This window comes from Protomyctophum parallelum, assembly GCF_964188405.1.
Source record: "Protomyctophum parallelum genome assembly, chromosome: 19".
Taxonomy (NCBI): domain Eukaryota; kingdom Metazoa; phylum Chordata; class Actinopteri; order Myctophiformes; family Myctophidae; genus Protomyctophum; species Protomyctophum parallelum.
The window spans coordinates 41,053,431-41,081,076 of record NC_139717.1 but is presented as its reverse complement, the minus strand read 5'-3'; the positions used below and the strand labels follow the sequence as shown (position 1 = coordinate 41,081,076).

Genomic DNA, 27,646 nt, shown 5'->3' with positions numbered 1-27,646 from the left:
ATTCTTAAAAAGTGGTCTTTTTTTATGAATTCTCTATTTTGAATTCAAATCTATAAAGATTGTAGGTTTTCCTGTTTAACCACTTGATGTTTATTTCCCTTAAATAAACAAACAAACAAACATATATTATATTGAAGAACTTCAACATCCCCTATCATTCTATCATCCATTTCTCAAACATTCTCGCTACTTTTTCAACAGCAATGAATTAAAAGTGCACAAGATCCAATGGTCAGGAGATGATGAATTCCTAGTATTGTAATAAACGGCTATTTTCGTTCTAAATTCTGGGAGAACCAACCACCATCATGACGTCCGATGTCAACAACACACACTCCCTCCCACGCTCCTCCCACTGTGGGGGTTCACTTCAAGCAAGCCTGCGAATGTCAAAACAAAATATGAATATTTCTTCAGCCCAATCAGCCGAAACCGATGGACCATTGAGGTAACGTTTATCTGTCCACTTTCTGTTTATCACCATGTTGTATTATCATTCCGCAGACATGTACATAATTTCTCTCTGACGACTGCAGCAGTTCGCTAGCGAAACACAAGGTGTTAGACTGAGATGGGTGGCCTATTGAATTATGTTACTCCAGTGTTGTTTTTCATACTTATTTCTCAAAACACCAAATAAATGTTATTAGTGCATTGGCAATTTAGCACCAATCTGATAAGCTGGTGTTCCCGGGGCGTTTATTGTTACTGCTGTCGTGCCGCCCACACTGGAACCAAGTCCAACTATAATGTCAACAGTCATCGCATGTAACAGCGATACCCTCCCCCCTGAAGTAACAGTAATATAGAGGTCAGCGCTTTCGGTGTAACGTTAGCACGCCTTTATCCGATCCGGCACAGGGCGGTATGAACCACACGTCGAACTACAGCATAATAACGGCCATCGCATCGTCGAGGGCCGTCGTCGCTGCTCTGTTGTCGGGGAGAATTATTTCGGAGGGTCCGCATCGGCTAGACGTTGATGTTAAAACGTGACGTTATTATATATCGTCGTGATAACAACTTCAGTAATGAAAATGACTCTTTAACTAACCGCAGGACAACAATGGCTGGTGGTGTTGTTGGGGGAGCGACCAGTGAGCGTTGTTTCCACTCCGACTGTTGTTGCCTGCCAACAGGATCATAAAGCCTGAGCCAGCAGAGCCTCAGCCACCTCCGAAAGATACAGAGGTAAATAGATGTTCATCTCAACTCGAGAAATATAAAGCTATAAATGTGTAATATCTGACTATCACGTTTTATATGTAATCTCAACGTGCAAAAAAAAATGTCTACACCATCTGCCAATGCTTTAGCAAGCCTATTCCAAATACATGTAGGCCTAAAAAGGATATTAGTTAATTGTGACAGACAAAAACGTTGTCTTGGACTTGATTACATATTGCCTATAATCATGTAAATGTCATGCCTGATTATGCTGTAAATGGCAAACACTTTTGTGAGTTTATAGTATTGTACTGTATTATTATTACCACACAGACAGATATAAAGTTTGGTGTTTTTGCGCATCATCACCATTTGGTCCTAGTAAAAGCAGTTATAACGTAAATGAACATTTAAACAAAGTTGTTGACAATAACCTTTTGCCACACACAACTATACAGCTGCTGCATGTTGATGCAATTCCAAGTCATTATTGCAATAGGGATTTAAAGGAGAATTCCATGCTAGAATGCTTTCTTATCTTTCTTACCTTTCTTTGTAGTCGTTAAGTCCCCACCAAAGAGGTCCAGGTGTTTTTTTGTGCAAAAACTCCTTATTGGCTATTTTCCCTACCATAAGCCCTCAATGAATTGCATTGCATTGAATGGGGCTATGGGGTGTTATGCTAATTCGCTTATTTCCATCGAAAGAAGTAGTAAAGTGTGCCGCTTGGGATATTATTTACATTATGAAGAGAGGATATATACAAAGAAATTATAATTTTGAGCGATGGAAATAAGCAAATTAGCACAACACCCCATAGCCCCATTCAATTTCCATTCAATTCAATGCAATTCATTTAGGGCTTATGGTAGGGGAAATAGCCAATAAGGAGCTTTTGCACAAAATAACACCTGGACCTCTTTGGTGGGGACGTAACAACTACAAAGAAAGGTAAGAAAGCCTTTTAGTATGGAATTCTCCTTTAAGTTCATGAGAGTTGACATTGGAATGCTTTCCTCCCACAGCTGGTTTGAACCATACATTTGCCTGAAAAACATCATTATGGAAACCTGTCAAGTGACTCTAGTTGTGAGAGGAGACACTTCACCAGGTATGAACATTTTAAAAATAACAGACAGTTTATCCTTTGCCGCAAGCAACTTTACTTTTATCTAGACGGGACAATGCATATTAATGGCCATTACATAAATGCAATGTAAATACACCAGATTTAGAAGAAAAAAAAATGCTAATTTTCATCCGCAGTCCCCACATAAAAAACATAAAACAAAACAAGGAAACAGTATACCTTTCATTAGGAAACAAAGCATTTAAAAACATACATACTTGTGGACTTTTGTAGGTGAGGTGATAGCTGTGGTGGGTAGCTCTGAAGCCCTTGGTAGCTGGTGCCATGCGAGAGCTGTGCCTTTGCAGCCTGTTGGTGATACAGGGTAAGTGAAACATACAACACCCCGAGCGGCAAGGACGAAGTTCTCCGTTCAATTAATTAGTAACACCCAGCGCTCAGGACGGAGATTGATAAAAAGCACAGAGATTATTGATATCAAAACCGATCGCATCGTTCCACAGGCTGTTGCGCAACATTCAATGTTGTTTTCCGGTGGGACGTCATCGAAAATGTTCCCCCCCCATTTTAGCCGACGAGACCGGAAATCTTAAAACGTGAATAACTCTTGATATAAATCATTCCGTCCAATTCTAAGCAAAGATTATGTGTTAGACGGCCCATCGCGGTCCCGTCGCTAGTCGTGTTAGAATTATTATTATTACCATTTTTGTCAGGAGTGTTTTGGCTACATCAAGCTACATCCGGGATAGCACCTGGTCCGTCGCTAAATGTGCTCCTCTGCTATAAAACGCTGGCCGCTCTGATTTAATGGATTAAATAACCCCGGGCGATTAGAGTGTTTAAGTGAACCTCTCGGGTACAATTACCAATTTTGAGATACTACCATGTTTACCATTTGAGTTGTGCTTGAAATGTACTGTAATTCCGCAAAAGTGTTTGTCAAAGAAAGAAAGAAATCTGCTGTGACACACAAAACAGTTATCTTGAATATAAATGTCATGCCTCCGATATGAGTTTTAAATTCTTTCCCCAAACTAAAAACTTTTTTTTAGTAATCTGTGTGTGTTCTGTACTGTTGGTATTTGTTCAGAATGAAATCCATACAGGACAAGATCAGTGACCCATTCTGGCTCTCATTTACAAAATGTTGGTTGTTTCCTCTAACAGCGCCACGTGGAGTAAAACTATCACTGTTCCCAGGGGAGCCGGGTCAAATTACCGTTATTTCAAAGGTTTCTTCCTGGCATCAAAGGTGAGCAAAATGTGTAGTGTCACACAACCTAGCTCACACAACCCCTCCCCCCAAGTTAATATCATTATCTAATGGTATTTTGTGGAGCTGTTGAAGACACTCCCTCATTTGTACTGTACTTTGTGTGTCGATTGTGAATGTTCCTTTTCAGCTCATTAGCAAGACGAGGATGAGCAGGTGTTACTCTACTGTTGGTTTTGTACACTGTTGTTATGGTTGTTTTATTGCCATGGAAGATTTGCATATTATACTGTATTAAAGAAAAGTTTTAGGTCGCTTTGCTCTCCTATTAGGGCTGGGCGATATGTACAAAATCAAATATCACAAAAGTTTGACCAAATATCTTCTATTGATATTGGGGGGAAAGCTATTGGTGCTTTCACAAAATACTTACACAATGAGCTTTTTTGATAAATCATCATCAATAATGCCAATATAATAACTAAGTGGGCAATAAAGGCAAATAATTGAACAGCTAGAACATACAGTATGTTCAGAAAATTACCGTACATTACTACTGTAATAAATCCTTTAAAAACAGGAAACAACTTTGCCATATGATATTACCGTGATATTACAATATCCAAAATCCCAGACGACATCTATTCTCGTATCGGGAGGATATTGATATTATAATAAGTTGCCCAGCCCTAGTTCACATGGTCTTTGCGTCGCGTTCCCCACATTTGTGTTTGTCCTTCCTGGGAGTGAACCTATGTCATTCTATAGAATGCATTACCCTGGGCTGGCTGCCAGCTGGCCTGCTCAATCATAGCATGTGAGCTTCTCCCATGTGTACCAGAGGCTACAGCAAGAATACTCACTTGCATAACCAACATGCCAGGAGTAGAATGTCTTCTTGGGGAAATAAAGGGGTAGAGAGATATGACGCGACTTAAGAGCGAGAGTGATAAGAGGAAACTTGGCAGGCAGACCGGTAACAGCTACCGTTTTCCTCGAATGTTGTTGTTGCCTCGAGGACATGGTGACATTGCTTACGTCTGGTTCTTGGTTCGTTTTCTCTCATCCATGGGTGGAGCTGACAGATAAGGAAGCAGTACTTTTTGCTTCCATGCACATGTTTGAACCAGTTTCTTTTTTTCTCCCTTTTCTGAGAATAACCACTTTAAGCCTAAAGTCTAAAGCCTGTACTGTTCCCATGTCATCGCACGGCACGGGCCTACTTTTAAAAGCTGAACGGACGCTAGCTAAAGCTTAATCCATACTCTGTCTCTGTCGGTGCTGAAAATGTGCTGAAAATATCCGATCTACAAGATGTGAAGTTGTAGATTGGCTAATTTCCTCATGCGACACGTCATATAACAAAATATAAATCAGGCATTAGGTTCCATTTGTGCTTTTGGGGATTTTTATTCTTCTTTTTTTTTTTTTGGGGTGTAAGGGCTTAGTAGCAATGATAAAGGCCAAAGTGCCAAACCCATTATTCATTCACTCAAAAGATACTCAGTGGTTCACAGTCATATAGTCCAGGCCCTGAGGTTGTTGAACCACAGACCTACGGTATATGTTGGATGAAAAATTAATAAAGTTTGTTAATCAATGTGTTTCACCTTGTATAAAGGGCAACATAGAATGTAATTGAAGCTATGATTCCAATTTTATCTGTGATTGTAACTAACAAATTCGCTTTCCAGGTTTCAACCTGTGGTTATAAGCCTAGCTGAGGTGGGGGATTGTTGCCAATACCACTTGTTCATTCTTAATTCATTTCTCACCCTGACTCCAGATACAATGAATACATCTATCGCAATATAGTAAATCAATCACCAATGAATATGATATGTACAGTTTACCAACAATGAGTATAATGGTGGATATTTTCACTGTCTATTAACAGTCTATGAACCCTGAGTATATGAATGAATATACTTGTACAGTCTCATCAACAATTAATACAGATGGGTGACAAATTAAAGGAAAAACCAACAAAGTGTGGGCGACCACAAACCCGCCAGATCAGCTTCATTGTACCGTGGCACAGTTTCTTAACTGGAAGGATAGACACCAGTCAGACACCATCATCAAAACACCAAATTTGGGAATTGTATTGTAACACCTCGATCAATTGGGTTGAGATCTGGTGACTGCGAAGGCCATAGCTATAGCATATGATTCAGATCATTTTCATAATCATTTGTAAAAATCATTCAGTCAGTCGTCATGTCCCTGATGGGAATCGTCAGGATATTAAATGTTTAATCATAAGATAAGGGTGATCACTCAGAATGACTTTGTCATTCCATGCAAATTGCCCCCCCCCCCCCCCTGTCATGACCCCAGCATATAGAGCCCTCACCATTCAAGTGTTCATGCCTGTGTAGCGTGTACACAACACAGGCACTCACCCACCTGTGGAGATTGGAGAATAAGGTGACGGATGACCGATCTGTCCATATGACTTTCCTTTACACATCTCTGTAGACCAGTGCCTATGGGGTTTGCACCACTGATGAACATACACATTTATGTTTGTCTCTTTGTAACAGGCTTTGTGTACTGCAACCCAACTGTAACATCCCTCTCCGTCGACAAACTGTTCCTGCTGACACAATCTGACTGATCACATCCTGCATTGACCGATGTCTTTCTCCCGTAGATTCGAAATGCAGATGTAACTTTAGTCGCTGTTACTATGGAAATACTAGCCAGTTGCGCAGTCTTTGTGACTGAAGCTCCTGCCATCTGCTACAATAATAAACCCTCTTTCAGTCACTTAGATCCGTTCCTCTTAACATCTTGATCAGAATTTGTATACATAATATGCCACAGATGGGCTGTGTATCATGCAGTACACGTGTGGATGGAAGCATCTCCATTTGTTATGTTTCTCCACTCATTTAATCCGGTTTTTCCTTTAATTTGTCACATGTCTATAATGAATGAATACGTGTATAATGAATATATATGAATATATAAATATTGGAATTGCAGAGTACTGGTGGTCCCTGTCAAGTGATAGTCAATAAGTGGGAGACCCATCAGCAACCGCGCACTCTGCGCCCCACAGGTACAGCACACGAAAAAGACAATGATATTGTTGGGTTTGATAACGTTGCAGATACCGCCTTCCCTTGTAGAGCACTCATTCTCTCTCAGCAGCTGTGCATCGATGTTGCGCATAAACCACTGATTCAGGGTCAGATTTTGCTCACCGCGCCCCGCTGATGGCAAAGTTTATTTTTGGGGAATAGGCACATCTGAGCTTACATCAGTTCTTTTACTTCTTTAAAGTGCTTGATATATACTTCATTGAGCATGGTGTCGCACACCGAACATAACTGATCTACAAGCTCACAACGCGTTCTGAGCTTGTAGATCGGCTATGCAGCTCAGCATAAATCCGGCTTAAGGGCAACTTCTTTGTTTAGGGCGTACTCTACATTGTACATCCTAACTGCCGCGTTTCATGGAAATGGAAGCTTTGGCGAGGTGTGCTTTTGCTCGGGGTGGTGGGGTTGGCTTTGTTGTTAAAGCTGGAACAATCTAGAGTCATAGAGGAAACACTATTGTAAATACAGGCGGATTCCTCTGGTGAACACTATTGTGTTTAGGACTCCCTCTGACAAAGGTTTTTTAGAAACACAGCTTGATAGGAAAAAAAAATCTCATGCTGTGTACTGTGTAGACATGTCCCCTACCCTGTGTGTTGTCCCCCCTCACCCTGGACCCTGTCACCCCATCCCCTTTTTTCTTTAGTTTTTACCCCCTTCTAGCAAATTCTTGTGTCTTACGACTTGTATTATAGTTGTCATCTGCCAGCAGATGCTTTTCTTTTCTTTGAGAATTCAAACCTGTTGCAATTAGTAGACTCGTTAATGAGCTCTATGGAAAGGAGCTTGCTTTTGAGTCTGAATAGTGTTATTAACCACTCCTTAAGTAACTTCACCAGAGTGTTGTAGTAGGTTGATCGTTCAGAATTCAATGAGTGAAGCTTAAAGAAATGCCATCAACCACTAAAACTGATGGCAACTAATTCAGACCCACAAGTTTTAGTGGTTGTTTAAGTGTCTACTAAAAGTATTCTAATATATTTTTTCCTCCTTGCAGATGCACTCTTGTATGTCGATGATGGCCAGTTTGGTGTTCACAGTAAGTTGAAGAATACACTCCACCGTCATTTATAGTATGAGTCACTGAACAACCACTCTCTTGACTAATGCTCCATAAGTTATCAATTCTAAGCAGCACATTACGTGCTCTAGGTCTAGGAGCTTGAATACCATACCAATGACCTTTTTAAGCTTGACCATGAGGTTTCATGGTCAATGTTCTAGCCTGTCCTTTCTTATTCTCGTCAGTGTGGCCAGATAGATGGGTAGAGCTCATGGGAGCTATTGGGTGTCTTAGTTCTCACCAAGCCTTCCCTCCCTGTACTCCGCCCTCCCTGCAGATGGTGTAGAGTGTATAGACTCTGGGTGGCTGACATGTCAGACAGAGATTCGTCTACGTCTGCACAATTCCAAGAAGTCTCCAGTATCCATCACCAAGAAGAAATTCAAGAAGTCTCGATTCAGGTAAGCTGGGGATGGAATTCAACACCACCACTCTCTGAAGGTCCCCGCTGAAAAGGGACATGAGACTGTTGTAATGGAGCATAACTGCAGTTCCTTTGGACTTAAATGCTCCCGGACATCTTCGGTAATGAACAGCCTAAATGGTGTCGCACTCCATGAGAAAAAAATAGTAAGAAAAAAACAAATCACACCCGTGTGAACTGTGAAGGGAGGGGCGCTCTTATCATCATACATAATCTCCTTCTGGTCAATCACAATTTGCGTCCTCACTTTTGTCTTCAATGTTTGTGTATACACACTTTTGTCTTCAATGTTTGTGTATACACACTTTTGTCTTCAATGTTTGTGTTTACACAATGTTTGTGTTTACACAAACACTCAAAGCTATAGACAAAAATAAAACTGTGGCTGTAGTCTGAAAATAGTATACTAATGACTGGATTCAGTAGGTCTATTGTCCAATTGAGAAAACGGCGGAGACCAAAGGTTGTGGAATATCAGTCCCACGGTTATGCCTTTCAAAGGTCAGTTTCTCTAGTGGAAGAAGTTGAAATATCTGATCTTGAAACATCTTACAATTTACAATTTAGGCCATATTGTGAGGTCCCTTTTCGTTCAGTTCAGTTCAGTTCCGTTCCCGTGTCATGGGCACTACACATTCAATGCATTTTTTCATAGATAATACCCTTCTGGACTTTGGGTTAAAAGTTCTACTCATAATATCCTGCAGTATTTTGTCACAAGCCAGAAATGTATATAACCAAAAAACGAAAATATTGAGCTGCTGTTTTTGCTTGTAAAATGTGTTATAGCAACACAAAATATTTCTCAAATGTCATAAATACATATACCTAACATCTGAAACAAGTACTGGTGCCTTAGTTTACGCATACGTTAATCTAGATCAGGGGTTTTCAACTGATTGTGAACCAGGGACCACCACCCTGACTAAGAATCAAGCTAGGGTCCACTGTTGTGTTGGGAGGGTATATGGGCTAAGCTTAGTGCTTTCATATTCATAACACTTGCTAATGCTATGCATTTCCTAACCCAGGGTATATGGGCTGAGCTTAGTGCTTTCATATTCATAACACTTGCTAATGCTATGCATTTCTTAACAGATGGTCCACGGACTACTAGTGGTCCATGGCATAATAGGCCTGCAGGTGGTCCATGGGAAAATGTTTTAAAACATAAATAAAATGTCTTAGATGTATTAAAATATGTTTAAATAATACAGTATTTCAAAAGTCCATCAAATGTAAGAAAATATTTGAATCGATAGCTAATAAAAAGATTGAAATTAAACATCAAATGTAAGAAAATATTTGAATCGATAGCTAATAAAAATATTGAAATTAAACATCAAATGTAAGAAAATATTTTAATTGATAGCTAATGAAAAAAAATGAAATCATGACTGTTAAGGGCTTGATTTTATTCATTGCACGATACTAGCAACAAATTGTATCAAGCCAATGTAATGTGTGATCTGCTTATCTATGTTGTAGTGATGAGGGGGATACATTTCTCCACTGTAGAGTGGACTTCTAGTCTGCAAGTCATGTCCAGGGCTGACTACTGGTGTAGTCACCAGTCTAATAAATAAGTCTCGTTTAGTCCCGCTAAACCAGCAATATTTGCATTGAGATCACACAAATAAGACATTCACCCAACCAGCTGCTGAGATTGAGCAGGCGTGCACAAGAGTTGCACACAGTCACAGATAGATGGGAAGCGACTGGTCATATATTATAGGTAGGCCTGCTATATATTATATTATATTTATATTGTGTTACGGACAGAGATTGATTGAATTGATTGAAAACTTTATTTCAGACACAATGGGTCCATATACAAACAAAACAACAGGGAAAAACATGACAGTAAATACAAAACAACAACACAGAGATAGCCTATTTATCAGGCTATTTTCACTCCAGGCAGTCCTTGTCAATTAAAAACATATAACCATTGCCTCCAGTGTTTCCAGAAACATGAGGAGAAGACTGTGTCACTCTGGGTGATCCCTGTTAAGGCCATAATTAGTACATTCTTTGATTCCCTCAGTCTACACATGAATCTAAACATAAAATTCCTCAGTACAGCATGAAAGGTGGGTACATTACTGGTCACAAACATTTCACTTGCACTGGTCCATCTTGGGAGTCTCAGGAATATTCGAAAAGCATCATTATATGCCACCTGAAGTTTTTTCATTTTTGCTTTGCTGTATCGGCACCACAAGTGAGCTGTATAAAGTGGAGTGCAATAGGTTTTAAAAAGTGCTATTTTGACATTGTGACAGAGAGAGAGAGGTGCTTGTTACAGGAAAACTAGCCCAAAATCGCTTATAATTAGCAGAACTGGCAACAGTGCAAACCAGTGCTGGTGGCTGCTTTCTGCATCGGGGAAAATAATGTTTCGTCGGCAGACTTTTTTGTGCTGATTAAAAAAATGCCAGTCTGTTGGAATCTGACAGTTTTAGACAGCTTTGACTAGTCTGGAAAAGTCTTCTTGGTGTGGAGTGACCTTAAAGTCGTTTTTATTTGCTTTTCCTTCCCAGGATTAGGCTACAGTGGGAGGGCTTCGAGGAGGAAGGGGAAGATGACGAAGAGGAGCTGATCCACCCTCCGTCCTGGCACAAAATGTCCACCACTCTACAGACCAGCATGATCAGTAAGGACGGCTACAAGTCGCGGCACTTCCAGCCTGAGTGCGGATATGCCCTAGAGCCTTTCCAGTGGATGGAGTACAGCATCCACACCATGAACCCAGACAACCTGGAGCTCACTTTCGAGTTCTTTGAGGTAATGACTTTATCTGATTTACAAGTGTCCGTAATTACCCCAAAACATAACAATGCCCCCGGTTCAATTCCAGCTGGAGATCTATGTTGTATCTCTCTCTTAACCCATTTTAAGTGGGAACCCCTTTTGGTGTTAGCACTATGTTATGCTTTAGCTATTTTAAAATAGCAGATCTACAAGCTCATAGCGCGCCACCGAGTGCCGCGCTACGAGCTTGTAGGTCTGCTATTTTTGAAAGATCGAAGAACGACTTGACATAGAAACATAGCTTTTTCAGAAAACTGTCAGGATGTAGAAGACATTTTTAGAATCTGATCTCAGGTCAGAATGGGTTAAATTGTCTACAGTTTCCACTAGTCTAATGCTGAAGAGCCCCAAATTCATGCATCCTAGACCAAATATAAGACTTCATCTAATTTATCTGGGCAGATGTATGTTCAACATTGCGCTAATCTGATGTCTGTCTTCAGGAGGACATGGGTGAACATGTCGTCCAGGGGGACACCCACCCAGGTCATGTGGGTATAGCCATTCTCCTCTCCTCCACCTTCCTAGAGAGTGGCAAGGACATTGGAGTAGCAACGCTTCCCATCATGGGCCGAAATTCCAGACAGACCATCGGGAAAGTCAGAGGTGACGTTTTGCAGGACAGTTCAGATGCATTGATCACCTAACGATCAATGTACAGTAGGACAGTTCAGGTGTATTGATCACTAACTAGTAACTATCAATGTTGGACAGTTTAGAGACATGATTTAATACTGACCAGTGACCACCACTAACAATTGGTGAGGTAGAGTTCAGACACATTGACTGCTATTATCTGGCTGCAGGTGAAAAAAAAGTGACCCACCCAGCCTGTATTAAAAGGATGCCTATGTATGAAGCAATCAATCGAATAACATTAGCGGATTCGAGTGTTATCAACCCATATCAACCATTAAGGTTACTTATCGAGCTCATTCAATGGAGCCAGTAGGCTCTACTGGAGCAGAGACGTTGTTGTTGTTGTTGTTGTTGTTGTTGTCAGCCATTGTCCGACTATTACTAACCCTAAATCTAACCCTAAAGCTAACCTCTGTCTTAACCGTCTACATAAGTACCCTAACCTCTAACTTTAATGTTTTCGCTTCGGCGGCAGCAATTTCACTTCCATGAGTCTTAATCGCAGCCATAAACTCCAGTAGAGCCTACTTGCTCCATTGCATGTTCTTGATGAGTAAACCTACTGGTGATTATGGGTTGATAGCATTCAAAGCGGGGGATAACGTGCTCACTTCTTGTTTTCCTTCCAGTGGACTATCTGGTGATAAGGCCCATCCAGCGCCTTCAGTGTGACATGAGTGCCTCCTTCACTAAATACTGGAAAAAGAGGAGTGCCTTGGATGTTGGCCACAGAGGAGCTGGCAGCACACACGCAGCCAAGTAAAGCATGAACACACAAAGGCACACACACACACACACACACACACACACACACACACACACACACACTGTGCTTATTACCTGATATACAGTATGTTGTTATATTCATGTACGTGTATTGTTCGATTTCTGTTTTTTACAGGCACCACAAAGTCAGGGAGAACACCATATCCTCATTCCAGAGCGCTGCCAACCATGTAAGTTAACCACTTAACCCATTCTGACCTGAGATCAGATTCATACGAGGTTTCCGCCGGACACACACTGGTCTGATGAACCCATTCTGACCTGAGATCAGATTCTAAAAATGTCAGTCGCTCTTCGATTTTTCAAAAATAGCAGACCTACAAGCTCGTATCGCGCCACTCGGTGGCGCGATATGAGCTTGTAGATCTGCTATTTTTCAATAGCTAAAGCATAACCCGTTCAGAATGGGCACCAACGCGCTGCCAACCATGTAAGTTAACTACTTGTGGATGATTTTGTCACGCAGTGAAAATAGCCGATCTATGCACATAGCAAGCTTTGTAAATGGGCTTGTGTGAAGTGAGGGGCACTCACTGTGGCTGCCACATGACGTCACAGGGGGCATGAATAAGACAAATATTAAAAGTCCATAGACTTGGCTGCCACATGTTGGCAATGTGAAAGCCAGACGTTGGAGGGGCTAGCGGCCCTTAACAAATTAACTGCTCGTGACGGAACGTTCCGCCAATTAGAATCCAACTGGCAACCGCTATTGGTGGAACGTTACGTCACATAAGCTTTATTATTGATATCAAACCGGATCGCTGATTATTATTATTATTTTCAAAACGTGCAATGTCCGGAGGTCTTTTCTGATTATCCGGTGATCTCGATTGGAACATTGGCATTTTCTAGAGCAAGTATGGACTCATTTTAGCTTGCTAGCATTGACGCTAATTATTTAGCATCTAAGATGGGCGCCCAGCGTGCAACACACTAGTACGAAGTAGATCCGGGTCGGCAGTTGGCTCTTGCGTCCACCAGTTAAAAGAGGAAAAAGTAATAATTTAAGGATATTTGCCTAAAATAGGGACACCAGGTTGAATGTGGTCTTGGATGCTTTGCCTTATCAATCGTACCAAATCGCCCAAGTGGGTACGGTCACACAGCCAGGTCTCGAACAAAGACAATATGTCTGTCTGAAACATAGCATGCTCGGAACACAATATGTGGCTTGTGAAGAATGGGTCCAAGTTTTACTTTAATCTGTGCCCACATGGTCACTTGTGTGGAATTCAGAGGATCACGTCCTACTTCTGGTCTCCTAAACCCATGTGACACGCATATAGGAAATCAATCAATCAATCAACCCACCCCCATGCCATTCCTTTGTTTCTGTGGTTGTGATGTTGTATTTGTGTTCCTGCAGGGTGCTGCCTATGTGGAGTTTGACGTTCACCTCTCCAAGGATTCCGTCCCCATCGTTTACCATGATCTGACCTGCTGTATCTCCACCAGAAAGGTAGCATTCATGGACTTCAGGCTTTGTTCAGACTGCAAATCTGAAATCTGATCTTTTTTTTGTACGCACTATAACCCATTCTGACCTGAGATCAGATTCATACGAGGTTTCCACACGGACACACACTGGTCTGATGAACCCATTCTGACCTGAGATCAGATTCTAGAAATGTCAGTCGCTCTTCGGTTTTTCAAAAAATAGCAGACCTACAAGCTCGTATCGCGCCACTCGGTGGCGCGATATGAGCTTGTAGATCTGCTATTTTTCAATAGCTAAAGCATGACGTGATGCCGACACCAAAATGGGTGCCCGGTCAGAATGGGATAAAGAAGGGAGAATGACGTAATGGTTAGTTCGACGTTACGTCATCCTTAGCAGATTGACTGTGCACACTGTTATTTTCAAGCGATCAGATTACATTTGTGCGATCGGATGTCGTAGACCTGTCTACATTGGTTTGCCGTGTTAACAGCATAAACATTGGCAACATTGGGTAATGTCACACCAGAAATCAGATTTGGGCTGCCTCTAGGAACATAGCCTCAGAAATGGGCCTGGGAACAGTCTCCCCTAAGAAGATTAATTGAATGTCAAGGCATTGAGAGGTTTATCGATGACACCACCCTTGACTCTGCACCAGTACACACAATTTAATTTATCCAGAACCATGTACATCCCAGCTCTCCATCTGCCAGGCTCTAAGATAAACATTAAAATGGAGTTTGGCTGGTTGAAGACCAAGCGAGCTGAGGCATTTTGGATCAATTGGAGAGGCTTACGTGGCGTAAGGAGGGAGTTACAATAGTCAAGTTTTGACATGACTGATGTCTAGAAATATTTCCCATGAAACCACAAGATAGTATTACTTGTTTTACTTGTTTTTGTGTAACTTGTGTCTGTGGCAAACCCCAGCCTTATCGTTTCCATTTATGTGACAGAAAAACTCCAAGACTTCTCTGGAGCTGATTGAGGTGCCAGTGAGAGACCTGACCTTTGACCAGCTGCAACTTTTGAAGGTGATTGAATGAATAATTGTATTGTGATAACACCTTTTCTACTTAACATACAGTAAGTAGAAAAACCCAATCTAGTCTAGATCCTCTATCTAGTACTTCACTGGTAGAAATGTTGTTTCATGCATTAGAGACCTGGGTTCGAATCCCAGGCAGGGCACACCTTTCGGCTTAAGAAAATAAATGTATACAAAACATTAGCTCCAAGGTATTGATTGATGATTTACCTTTCGGCTTAAGAAAAGAAATGTGTACAAAACATTAGCTCTAAGGTATTGATTGATGATTTGTTGATTTGCTTTCCAGCTGGTCCATGCCACTGCCATCAAAGTGAACGATCCCAAAGGTACACAACTGTTAATTAGATTAGATTCTCATTTCTGATTCATACATAATTGTATGGCGGTGGCACTTTTCTGATCGCCACCGTCATACAACGGAGTATAAATTAAGCATTATAATAAGCCATTGCACCGCTGTTGCAGCAGGGTCTTCGAGCCGTGGGCTTTGTAGGATCAAAAGAATGGCTCGAATCCAGGCCTTTTGTTCTGATGAAAGATGGCAATCTTCAGCCATTGCTTACATCACAATAAAGCAGCATGGACTTTATCACGTGTGTTGACAAAAGGTAGATTGCGATCTACCAGTACATCACAAAGGCTGTGCAGGTAGATCACATGACATGCCCCTAAAGAATATTACATTTATTTAAATATAAAAACAATTTTTGGCATCTGCCTGCAATACTTTGTTTTCAAGAGTGTTGTTGCGCACAAATGTCGGGGGGCCTATATTACAAATGAAATGCAAAAAAAACTCTACCTATTCCATTTCTCCCTTTTCCCATTCCAAGTGCCTTTGTCTTAAATATAATGCCAGCGCCGCGCTATTCCAAAGCCATATTTCAGCAATTGTATTGTATTGTAATAATTGTATTATAATGTTTTCAGTGAGTAGATCTTGTTGAGCTGTTCATTTTGAAAGTAGCTCTCATGTATAAAAAAGAGCGGGCACCCCTGACTTAAAGTCTCTGTGAACCAACTGTTTGTCCTTCAGATTTGCTGGATGACGAAGAAGAAGTTGATGAACATCAGCCCTTCCCCTCGCTCTCTCAGGTAAATAACTGCTTCATGGCGACAGGTGGCTGCACGCTACTTAAGTAAATTAGTTATGCATCACGCGTTGCTTTTGCTCTCACAACGACCATTAAATGATCTGAGAGACGTGTACATTCGTAATGTAATAATTCCTCAGACTGGTTCTATTCCCGGTAATAAACACCGTATTATTATTACATTTCTGTTCTCTAGATCTTCGAAGCTGTTCCTGAGCATGTTGGCTTCAACATTGAACTCAAGTGGATCTGCCAAATGAAGGTCAGTTCTTGAGAGTCAATTCAATGACGATTAGTGTGTTTTTACCACTATTTCACTATTGTAGAATGTAATTTTAATGTGTTGCGATCAAGTATTTGACAGTCCCAGTACTGCATTATCTAGAAACTGTTGTAGATTAAATAATCTTCCAAAGATAAAGGAATGACAAAGTTCTTCAGGGTGGAGTATTGAGAATTTATTTAGAAGATTGAGCAGAGTAACAACATACAGAGTGAGGAACAGGCCTCCTTGCCTGTTCCACCAGCCCCTCCGGGCGCAAGCCCCCCCAACCCCATTCTCAGACAGTCCTTATAGTCTTGTCTTAACAGAGATGCAAATACTAACTGTCCATATACGGATCTGCGCTAAACATAAGGGCGACACATAAATAAGTATACCTTTGCTGACAGCGTGGAGGAGTCAAGTCAGCTGTTAGATTGACAGCTGCGTGAATTAGACTGAGCACGTTGGTGAGCAAAGAGACTTAATGGAAGGAAGATAAATACACAATAATGCATATATCTGGCACTGTAGTTGGCATTCTAAAATTCACCATTACAAAACCCAATATATACTGCTACTACATGTGTTAATTGTGAATTTATTTTTACTTGTGTCCTTTCATTTTTATTTCAAAATGTAATTAGAGGATGAACTCCTCCAGATGCATCATCTCGTTTTTAAGCTATGCTTACTCACTAGGTGTTACCTTTTTGTTTATTGACAGGATGAGTCGTGGGACGGCAATCTGTCGTCCTACTTCAACATGAACAGTTTCCTGGATGTCATCTTGTCATGCGTCCTGCAGAAAGCGGGCAAGAGACGCATTGTTTTCTCTTGCTTCGACCCGGACATCTGCACCATGTAAGACGATATGATCCAGTCCAATCCACTTTATTTATATAGCACGTTTTAAAACTCAGAGTTGACAAAGTGCTGTACAGGAGAAAAATAAAAACAAGTGCACTAAAGCTACCACACAGAAAAACAACAGCGAGAAAACAAAGTACAAACAGTGACAACAACTGAGACACATTACAGAAAAACAACAGAAAACAACAGCATCACAGTGAGACAAAACATATACAAGGACCGAAGGAACTCAAGTGGGGTTATAAGCCAAGGTAAAGAGGTGGGTCTTTAGGCGAGATTTAAAGGTCTCAATGGAGGGGGCCAATTTGACGTGGGAGGGGAGTGCGTTCCATGATGATATGATGATGATGATATCTGTACCATGTAAGATGATATGATAATATGAATGTGATATCTGCACCATGTAAGATGATATGATGATGATATCTGCCACAAAGGGTCTGCAGAGTCAGCAAAACCTTACAAAACCATGTAAGATGATATGATGATGATATCTGCACCATGTAAGCGCTTTGGGCTACCATCACATTATGGTGTAGGCATGTAACGATACACTCAACTCACGCTACGATGCATAGGTACGATGCGTATCACGATATGAGGATTTGTATACGATATATCGTTACATGCCTAGAGAACAGAGCATGTTCATGCCCTGGTCAGTTTACACGGATGTTCTTTTTCACGGTGCTGCTGCTCACTGTGATCATCACTTCCCAGAAGGAAGGTTTTGCTGACTCTGCAGACCCTTTGTGGGAGACTGGGAGTCGCCAAATACTAAACCCTAAAGTGCATTCAGCACTTTAGGGTTTAGTATTTGGTGACCACCTTAGGTGTTAACAACTCTCCAGTCCCCAGCACACAGCTGAGATACACCTTCCTGTTGGTTACCGGTTGGCATGGCTTCTCCAAATCTAAGAACCAATGAACATCTAAGATGTTTTGTTGTTTCATACGTTCATTCAGTCATTTGACTGTGTGCCCAGCCTTGGGTCAACTCTGTTATGATAATTCATTTAGTCATTTGACTGTGTGCCCATTCTTGGGTCAACTCTGTTATGATAATTCATTCAGTCATTTGACTGTGTGCCCATTCTTGGGTCAACTCTGTTATGATAATTCATTTAGTCATTTGACTGTGTGCCCATTCTTGGGTCAACTCTGTTATGATAATTGAGGTCCTGTCCTCTTCTCCCTTAGGGTGCGTCAGAAGCAGAACAAATACCCCATCCTCTTCCTGACCCAGGGTATCACAGACCTCTATCCCGAGATGATGGACATCCGCTGCCAAACTACCCAGATCGCCATGAGCTTTGCACAGAGCGAGGACATCTTGGTAAGCGGTACTGGTGCTAACGGAGCAATTCGTCTCTCTTTTTGACAGTCCGTGTGCAATTTTACACCCATTGGCAGCATACTGAAATCTGCTGCCTGACAAGCGAATACCACCAGTTTAGAATTCCAACCCGTTTGTATTGATTCTATGGGGGTGACAGAGAGTTCACAGATAAAGCAAACAGACTCCTGACCTGCAGTTTATCCATGACGTATCGAAGCACAATCAATAAGGATATAGATTGGATGGGTGCTGCCCATCTGTCCTTATTGATCATTCCGCTGCTCTGCTCCTCCCATCCGCCCAAATCGCTGCTACTCATCCATCATGCTGTATTATTTATGATTCATTCTTCTTCTTTTCCTGTCCCTCCAGGGCATCAGCGCGCACTCCGATGAGCTTTTGCAGAACCTGAGCTACATCCGCGAGGCCCAGTCCAAAGGACTGGTGGTGTTCAGCTGGGGGGAGCACAACAACGACCACGACACCAGGACGATGCTGAGAGAGCAGGGGATTGACGGGCTGATCTATGACAGGTAGCTCAAAGCAGGTCAAGCAGAAACGTGTACATTTTGTACAAGGCCTGTAAGACCTTAAGTCGTCGGATTAGTCGGATTTCTAACGGAGACATGAGCACAGTGTTATTAGGTGCCTTATTATGGATTTTATTATGTAAGTAGCCTTGCCGATCCATGAGGCCCATAGGGGCAGGAGCCTATCTCCTGTTTCTGTAGCCATGAGGCCCATAGGGCAGGAGCCTATATCCTGTTTCTGTAGCCATGAGGCCCATAGGGCAGGAGCCTATCTCCTGTTTCTGTAGCCATGAGGCCCATAGGGCAGGAGCCTATCTCCTGTTTCTGTAGCGTGAGGCACAAGTATGTATGTATGTATGTATGTACAAGTACATCAAGGACAGGGACTTACCCCCAATCCAACCCTTGATGCTAAGCAAGGAGGCACTGGGTCCCATTTTTCAGAGTCTTTGGTATGACCCGGCCGGGGATTGAACCCCGACCTCCCAGTCTCTGGGCAGACACTCTAACCACAAGGCCACTGAGCTGGTCGCCTTATTATGTAACCTTATATTATTAGGTGCCCTTTACAGCTGAGGTTTGGAGGTCAGATGAATGCTATTTGTTAGATTGTGTTAGAGTTATAGACAGTCAAAGGTGAAGCATTGTGCTTAACTGCTGTTTTAACCGTAACCGAATATCGTTTGTTGAAACAAAGCCATTTTGTGCATTCTCCCTTTTGGTTGTATGTAAAGCCGCACCTGTTAGGACAACAAAAAGCAGTAACCTAAGTAACACAGTGTGTTGTTAGGACTGTCTGCCTGCCAAAAAACACATTCTATATCTTGCCAATGTATAGATAGATAGCAAGGTGTGTTGTACTAAACAAGCTACAAATTGTCAGGACTTGCAACATAGAGATAATGCACTAGTTTGAAGGCGGTATGTTAATGTTTATTTGCAGTACACATTACGTGGTTAGACGTTTGACACAGGGCTGTGGCATACAGAAATGTTCGTTCCAATGTTCAATGTGCCAAGAACAATTAAATTGTTCATCTTAATTATTCAAATTACAATTAATCGTCAATGGTGCTCTATGGTGAAGTGTGTAAACAGGCTGTGAGGATACCAGTTCAGTTGTTTTCTGTAGAGGTTAGTGATGTGATCAAAATGGCTACTTTATTTATCCAATAAATATTATATGAGGGAAACATACAACCTATAGAAGTTGATGTCCCCCCCCCCCCCTACTCTACTTACAATTTAAGCATTTTGACATATTTCTTACTTGGAAACTTGTCGGCCATTGTTTGTATAATATGCTACTTCGGCGGTTACAGAAGACCCTGTTTATTTTGGTATTTTGCCTAGCAGCATACCCAGAATGTCCTTGACCTACCGCTGTGCCAAGCCACAAGCAAGTTCAAAGTTCAAACTTAGCCTAGTTATGCCATAAATGCCATAAATGTCTTAAATGTCTCAAGCTACCACTGTGTCAAGCCGCAAGCACTGCGCACATCATGTGTGCAATCTGTAGAGGTGTATAGGAATCTTCCTTGACTGGATATTTTGTTAGTTCATCTCAGGTTTGTTCCACTCCCTCACACTGAGTTCAAACTTAGCCTAGTTATGCCTTAAAGGTTTTATGACATTCATTTTTATTTATTTTTCTTTTTCTTTTTTCTTTTAGGTTTTATGAACTCAATTACACCCCAAAATCCTGAACTTTGAACATTCAGTGGATTTTCTGTGGTCTGGAGTTTTCTTTGGCATTTTGAGCTACAATGAAAACAGGCAAGACAGTGAAAACAGTGACATCGGCTGGCAAATCCCATTGACATATATGGGATTTGCAGGCTCTTACATCACAAACTGCCGGCAAATCAGAGCACCTGTTTGAGCCAGAAAACCCCAGACCACAGAAAGTCTACTGAATGTTAAAAGTTCAGGTTTTTTGGGTGCAATTGAGCTTAGAAAACCTAAGAACAATTCCAAAACCTTTTTTTTAATGTCACAATCCCTTTAAATGCCTTAAATGTTTTTTATGCATTACTAAAAGCCATTTTAAGCTATAACTAGGCTAAGTTTGAACTGGTGGTGCAACTGGCTCCAGTTCACCACCCTCAAACTAGAGCCCTTGTAGTCTATTATGCTGCGTTCACATGGGCAGATGCAAAGATACAGTCTACCATTCATTTTCTTACAAATACGCTGTGTAGCTTTGTATCTTTGTATCTTTTCCATCTGCCAGTGTGAACGCAACATAATGATGTGGCCTCCCTGTACAATGATGTGGCCTCCATATCCGACCTTGAAACAACAATAGCCAGAGTTACTGTGTGTGCAGTTTGTGAATGAAGCCACACAAGCCACCGTGAAGCCGCGCTACACAGGCTGGCATGTGGACTGGTGTCGTGGCAGTTTACAGTTAACATCTCATTTGGCTAAAATAGAGGTCTCCATAAATACTTCTCTCTATAGTACCAACAATGGTGTTTCACAGCGACAACACTGTTCTTGTCAGGGAGGGTAGATAATGAAACTGTAATGTTACATAACTCTGAACTGACAGCCACCGCAGTTGGGCCATAGCTGGGTTATTCATTACCTAATGTCCGAGCATGTCACTGGATGGGTAGCTCAGCAAAACGGATGCTTCCTCAAAGGAGCCGTTTGTCTGCTCTCTGACCGTGTGACCGTAGCTGTTCATTCAGCCACCTCAGCTCTCTCTCTTCCCCATACCATGAGACGGTGTTTATGTGTGAGCTGCGACCTACATTTTTCTGCCCCTCTCACAGAGAATTGGCCATGGGGATTAGGGAGTCAGGCCACCGATTGTCCGTTTGACCTACATTCTACGTCTCAGATGAGGTTGTTGCACCGTCCTCACGCTGTTGTCATAACTGTGCCTCTTTCTTTCAGAATTTGTGAGTGCGTGGTGCCACTGCCATATTTTGACTCAACTCCAGATGCCTGTAATGTCTCTCTGGTTCCTGGTTGTGTCTTTATTGATTTGCTTACTCACCACCGCCTTACGGTTGATTTTGTTGTTTTTCTGTGTTTTGTTTGGTTGTTTGTTTTTGCTTTTGATGCCTTCTGCAAAACCACTGCCTGAAAGCACCACAGCTCAGCGCTTAACATTCAGCTGGAACAGAGAAGTGTTCCTTGACAATGATGCACAATGGTTGACTTCTCGCTGGTCTCAAACTTTGACTCTGCTGTCAAGACGGCTTGCTTCCCTGTTGGTTCTTTGATGAGATTCTCACAGTGGTTGGATGTCAAACAGCGATTTGATTGGTCAACTGCCCTGTCTATCATTTTGGACACTCTTAAGACGATACATGTCCCCTCCCCTCCTGCTGGTTGATGCCATCATGCCTATGACTGATGTGTTAAGCTCTTTATCCCTGCTTGTTATGCATGCGATGATGACTGCTTGCAGAAGTACAGAGTGAATGGCTTGAGTAGAACAGGAAACAGGTCAGACTAGACCTGCTTTTTAAAAGGTCGCCTGTTGACCTCAGGGTTGAAGCACTTTCCCTGAAGGCTAGCAGTAGCGCCTCTTTTGTTTTAGTGATGAAACTGGATAGTGTGACACCGTGGTTTAACCAACGAGGTGACACTTAACCACGACGTGTAATCTTTTAACTGCTTAATTTAAGTGGGTGGATGGTCTCGAATAACCCCCCGTATCTTATAGAAAGCTGCATTTTGGCCTCATATTTCTAGCTATTTCTAGCTATTTGTCTGCATATCGGAACAGGATGCCAACATGCCACGTACCTGTTCTACTTGTTCTTTGTCTTTCTTCTCTTTTTTGTTTGTTTGGGGAGGATCTGATTGGTCTCATCTCCCATTTGAATTTATTTTAGTGTAATGTGAAAGCTAGTTGCAGCTATTGGACATACTGCAGTTGTTAAAGGGACACTATCATAATCTTCTGCATTATCTCTATTTGTTGTTCGTTCTTTTATTCTATTATTAGTGATAATGTTCCATTAGCAATCATAACACGGAGCAGTCTTCTGGTTGTTTCTGAAATGCCATTGAGCTGGAAGGTTTACTCCATTATTGTAGCAAGAGTAAAAAGCCTTTAGCCTTGGTGGCTGACCTGTGACATTGACTTTGTTCATTGTGTTTATGGTAAAATGACGATTTTCATGTAAGAAAATATAAATCACTTTAGTGTAATGCGGTCATAGACTGTAGTGTATGGGCATGCAAATGCATCAGGAGAACTACTGAAATAGACAGACAACAAAGGCATTTTCAGAATGCGTTGTATATACACAGTACATAAATACTGTGGTTTCTATCAAATAATAAGCTTCAATCATTACATGAAATGCACATCAGACGTGTGATAGTGTCCCTTTTATTTACCTTGGGTGCATGAAGGAATGTGGTTTGTGCCCTTTTCAACTGTAGCCTCTGTGATCGTTTGGAGTAGTGTTCATGTTTGAGCAGCCTAATGATAATGTAGATTATCTATTTGTATTGGGGATCTTATCCGAGTGATAAGATTCTTAATCGGTTGGAACAAAACCAATTTAACCAAGTTGGATGACATAACATTTTTCTGCCTACTCATTCATTATCGGATGTTGTACTGCTGCATCTTGCGTCGATACTGAATTATGGTTATTGTCATTTTTCTAGCCTAAACGTCATTTTGTCAGCTTAGTTGTGTTTGCTTATTTTTGTACTGTACCAACGGCGATATCCCTGCAATAGGAGGGATCAGTTAACGTTCTATGCTTTGACACAGTCGGAAAGGGAGAACGATTGAAAAGCCATGACAAAAAGTTTGACTCTGTCTCTCCTGTTATTCAAAGGATTTGTGAAGACCTGGGAGAGCAGCCCAACATCTTCAAAGTAGAGGAGCAGCACTCTCTACGGGAGGTGATAACGGAGGAGACCATGAAGCTTTGCACCTGTTCCTGCTACACCATCCCCTGCTCTTCCACCCCCTGCCCTACCTCCAAGGCACGCGCGGGCAGCGCAGAGTCCGACTCCGGCCTCAGCTCCTCTTAAATCTTCTGCTCACTGCCATCACCTTTTCACGCTCACTTTTTTTTTTCTCCAGTTGACAATGCATTATTTTGTGTATTTTGTGCGCATAGCAGTAGATGGTAGACTGGATATTGGCGTTGAATAGAGTTGCTCCGATGCCCGATGCCAGAAATGATGCGGCATAAAATGCCGGATCAGGAGTACACGCAAGTCTATGCACCGGTCAGACATCACGTCATTTAACGGGATGATAGCTTATTATACTACACAGGCAAACAACACACATGTGGTGCTAGCAGAGAGTGTAATGTCACAGGCATTCCTTCTCTGTATGTATTATTTCATGTTGTACAAAGGGTTCATGTTGTACAAATGTACCTGAGCCAAGCCATACAGTACAACCATGATTTGTAATTCAAATCACGACAATGCAGGGTTACACACACGCACACACACGCACGCACGCACGCACGCACACACACACACACACACACACACACACACACACACACACACGCACGCACGCACACACACACACACTGACATCAGAACGGCTAGCGGTATTGGAACATCTCTAGCAACGGCCACATGATTGCAGGGTCCCTGGGATATGATTCCAGCAGCGTAGCTGTGTTGCATGTTGTTCCCTATGTACCATCAGCATTCTGTTTCTCTACACAGTTTAAACACAGGCAACCTACTGGTGCCCGTTCATTCAGCCAAACTTCTGATTTACATGATTTTTCTCGTGGCATCTGCGAAATGTATTATGCAGGGAAGTGAAATGGCTTGAGACAAAGCTTTCGAATGCAATCAGTCTCATCCGTCTACGATGAATAGTTTAGCTCAGAAGTTCCGTATAGCAATGTGTTATTCACCACCAAATTGAAACATCATGAAAAATATTTGAGTGAGAGATCTAATGTCATAGAAAAGTTCCATGGCCTCCTGTTGTGATTTGAGGATGCGAGTAGTGTAGTGACATTCGCATGTTACGTACTGTACACTGTCGTTACAATTTTTGCAATCACTGCACAGCTCAACTAACCAAGCGCAAGAACTGCCTGGAAAGATAATCTGTAGAGCTACACTTTTTCAGTTAATTACTCAACTACTGCCTCACATCCATGCTGGAGGCCAGGGCACTGAGGTTCAGGTGAAAAGATAAGCAATTCAGGACGAATATGTGTGTGTGTACAGGTGGACAGAGTGGCATTCCGACGCACGCCATTCCGACTACGTGGCTTTAGGCGGTTAGGGATTGGGTTAGTAATGCAGCGAGTCAGAATGGCGACGCATCAGAACAGCGGGCTTCGGAATGCCAGTGTGTAACTGTGTGTACAGTGCATGGTTTAAGGCTGGAGCTAGTAAATATTTCGACTTTTTTTCCTATTCTACCGTGCATGGCCAAAGAGCAAGGACTCTTGACTTGAGCCGGCGTTCACTCCACTCCCCCCAAATTGGGGAAAGTTTGTAATTTTTATAGATGTATTTTGACCATTCATAATGTATCGTCTCTCAAATATCAATTTTATTTTTGTATATTTTGAACCGTGACTCACTTGTGTTTTCTGTATAAGCCGGTATTGTCCACTGCAGCAAAACGTTATCTACAGCTTCAGTTCTCACAAGTAGTCTGTTACAAGTAATTTAATTACAGAGTCAACATCGTGGCAGCCACATGAATATTTTGTGCCATTTGTTTTATTTATTTTTCATGTGTTCGTTTGACCAACAGAGGGCCTGTTTCAGGATCATATTATCATACATACATACAAAAAAATCTACTCAAGGAATTCATAATCAAGATAATCATTTAGCCATTTTATTTTATGTTAATGTTAATTGGCACTCGATGTCATGATGTCTAATGCTGCAATATTATTTTTGCTTTCCGTTTCCATCAGGATTGTAATTTCCTTCCTGCATATAACCAATACTTTTAAGATTAATATTTATTGTATTCGAAATAGCATCGGCTAATGGCAAAACAAATTGACTAAAGTCACTAAACCGTTCACGACAATATCCTGCTTATTAGCATGGACTTAAGGGACTTGATCATATGATTCCCAGTACAATGACACATCGCATTTTGCCATTAATGAAAGCTCACCTTTCAGTGGCTTGATAAACAGCACTTCTACTGACCTACAATCTGAGGCAGGGATTCTGTCTCACCGCTTGACTTGACTCAAATGGACTGTTCAAAACAGCCTATAAATGCATGCTCATGCACCACACTGGGAATGTATAATTAGGTCATTCAGATGATTGAATGTGTCCTAGATTGAGGAACTCACTCAATCCTTTATAATAATGGTTATCGTGTACATTTATCTGACGGGTGGGTGCGAGTGGGTGAAGAATGTTTTCTCTGCAACAGGGTTGGTAAATGGGGTACCTCACAGCCTTAAATGAGGAACTATATGTACTCTTTCCATTTATTTCTCTTGCTGCTGCTGCTGCTTTATTCTTCAACAATACCTCGATCAATTTATTTCACCAGACCAAAAGTTTTCTTTTCTCTGAAACAAACCCTTTGCTCGCTTTGCACTTTCAGAATCACCACACCCATCATTTGACTTCCATTTGCTGTACGTCAAAATCATATTTTGGTCAAATATACATCTGGGAATATGCACATATACATGATATATATATTACAATGGTGCATCTGTAGATCATACAAAGACATCTGTAGATGTATGTATACTGCCTGTGTTCCACTTGAGAGCTGTAAAAACATTTGTATGCATGCTTCTCAGATATGGATGAATAGCGAGAATGTATAAAACCAGTGTATCAGTAATATTACTGTTCTGAACACAAGAAATTAAATAAACGAAAATAAACACCTTTACAAAAAAGAAAATGGGTTCCTTTTTTGTAGATTTGTAGATTATTTTGATGAATGTTTCACCTAAAATAGGGATGCTAGATTTTGTGTGGTTATTAACTACAGTACTATCTATTGTGATCCCCAACCTTGTAAGCTGTGAGGTTATTGCAAGTGGGCTCTGAAATAATTGGCAAAACACTTAATTGATAACATTAATATAAAAAGTTTGTGGTATTTTATCTAAAACCTTGAAAATAAGTTTTCGTTGCCGATGAATAGGGAGTATGGACTTATAACCTACCGTAATAACCACTGATGGAGCTTGTGGTTTTCTATATTAGAAGTTTTTTTGCGCTCCTGCAGTCTGTATTGTATTGGCGTGTTGATGATATTTTCTGTACAGCACTTTGGTACAATGAAATTTGTACCATCATTGTGCACTGTGCATCTGATAAAGTAGTTGATGGTCATGGACTCATGGTATCTATAGGGTAGCTATATGCTTACATAGATCATCCACGTAGATGAGTGATTCACCACATCATGCAGATAAAGATAATAGCCCAATTCGTAACAATGGGTCTCTCACTGTTATCTCTAAGTGCTCATCTAAACCATATCAGAGTGAACCCTGAACTGTTTATTCACTATCACTGTAAAGTGTAAAGGTACAAAATTGCTCTAGATAGGCCTACAGTTATTAAAAAGCCAGATTATATATTACATTTTTGGCTTACTAATAAGACGCCCTGAGGGCGAGAAGCCACACGCATCTGCCTGGGTGACGGCAGACTGCTGGGCAAGTGCTGGCGCTTTGGCATGGGGGGTCAGATCAACATATGGAATGAATTCTGTACTGGCAATATATGAATAATGGAGCGTGTATTGAGTGTACAGGGTTTGATGA

At 41.4% G+C, this 27,646-nt stretch overlaps 1 protein-coding gene across 3 annotated transcripts; it reads left to right on the top strand.

The window, feature by feature from the left end:
* The first annotated feature begins 344 nt into the window (after nt 1–344).
* Nucleotides 345–26,772, top strand: gpcpd1 (glycerophosphocholine phosphodiesterase 1). 3 transcript variants are annotated; one of them, XM_083789719.1, is made up of 21 exons: nt 345–448; nt 1,060–1,191; nt 2,193–2,278; nt 2,531–2,621; nt 3,428–3,512; nt 6,465–6,540; nt 7,581–7,622; nt 7,924–8,047; nt 10,614–10,857; nt 11,328–11,490; nt 12,153–12,282; nt 12,425–12,479; nt 13,679–13,771; nt 14,710–14,787; nt 15,091–15,130; nt 15,841–15,899; nt 16,095–16,160; nt 16,888–17,024; nt 18,234–18,369; nt 18,745–18,905; nt 23,720–26,772. In XM_083789719.1, exons 3-21 carry the CDS (start codon nt 2,230–2,232, stop codon nt 23,916–23,918), a joined length of 2,028 nt encoding a protein of 675 aa, XP_083645845.1. In that variant the 5' UTR covers nt 345–448; nt 1,060–1,191; nt 2,193–2,229; the 3' UTR covers nt 23,919–26,772. The 3 variants fall into 3 exon arrangements, with proteins under 3 accessions (XP_083645845.1, XP_083645846.1, XP_083645844.1); XM_083789720.1 differs by lacking the exon at nt 345–448 and adding an exon at nt 21,807–21,859 and having other exon boundaries at nt 854–1,191; nt 23,720–23,860; XM_083789718.1 differs by lacking the exon at nt 345–448 and having other exon boundaries at nt 855–1,191.
* The last annotated feature ends 874 nt before the right edge of the window (nt 26,773–27,646 follow it).

Excerpts from the sequence above, each read along its gene's own strand:
- gpcpd1 (XM_083789719.1), top strand. The coding sequence starts at position 2,230 with ATGGAAACCTGTCAAGTGACTCTAGTTGTGAGAGGAGACACTTCACCA. Across the intron at positions 7,623-7,923 it reads TGGCCAGTTTGGTGTTCACA|ATGGTGTAGAGTGTATAGAC; the intron begins GTAAGTTGAAGA and ends CCCTCCCTGCAG. Across the intron at positions 18,906-23,719 it reads GACGGGCTGATCTATGACAG|GATTTGTGAAGACCTGGGAG; the intron begins GTAGCTCAAAGC and ends TGTTATTCAAAG.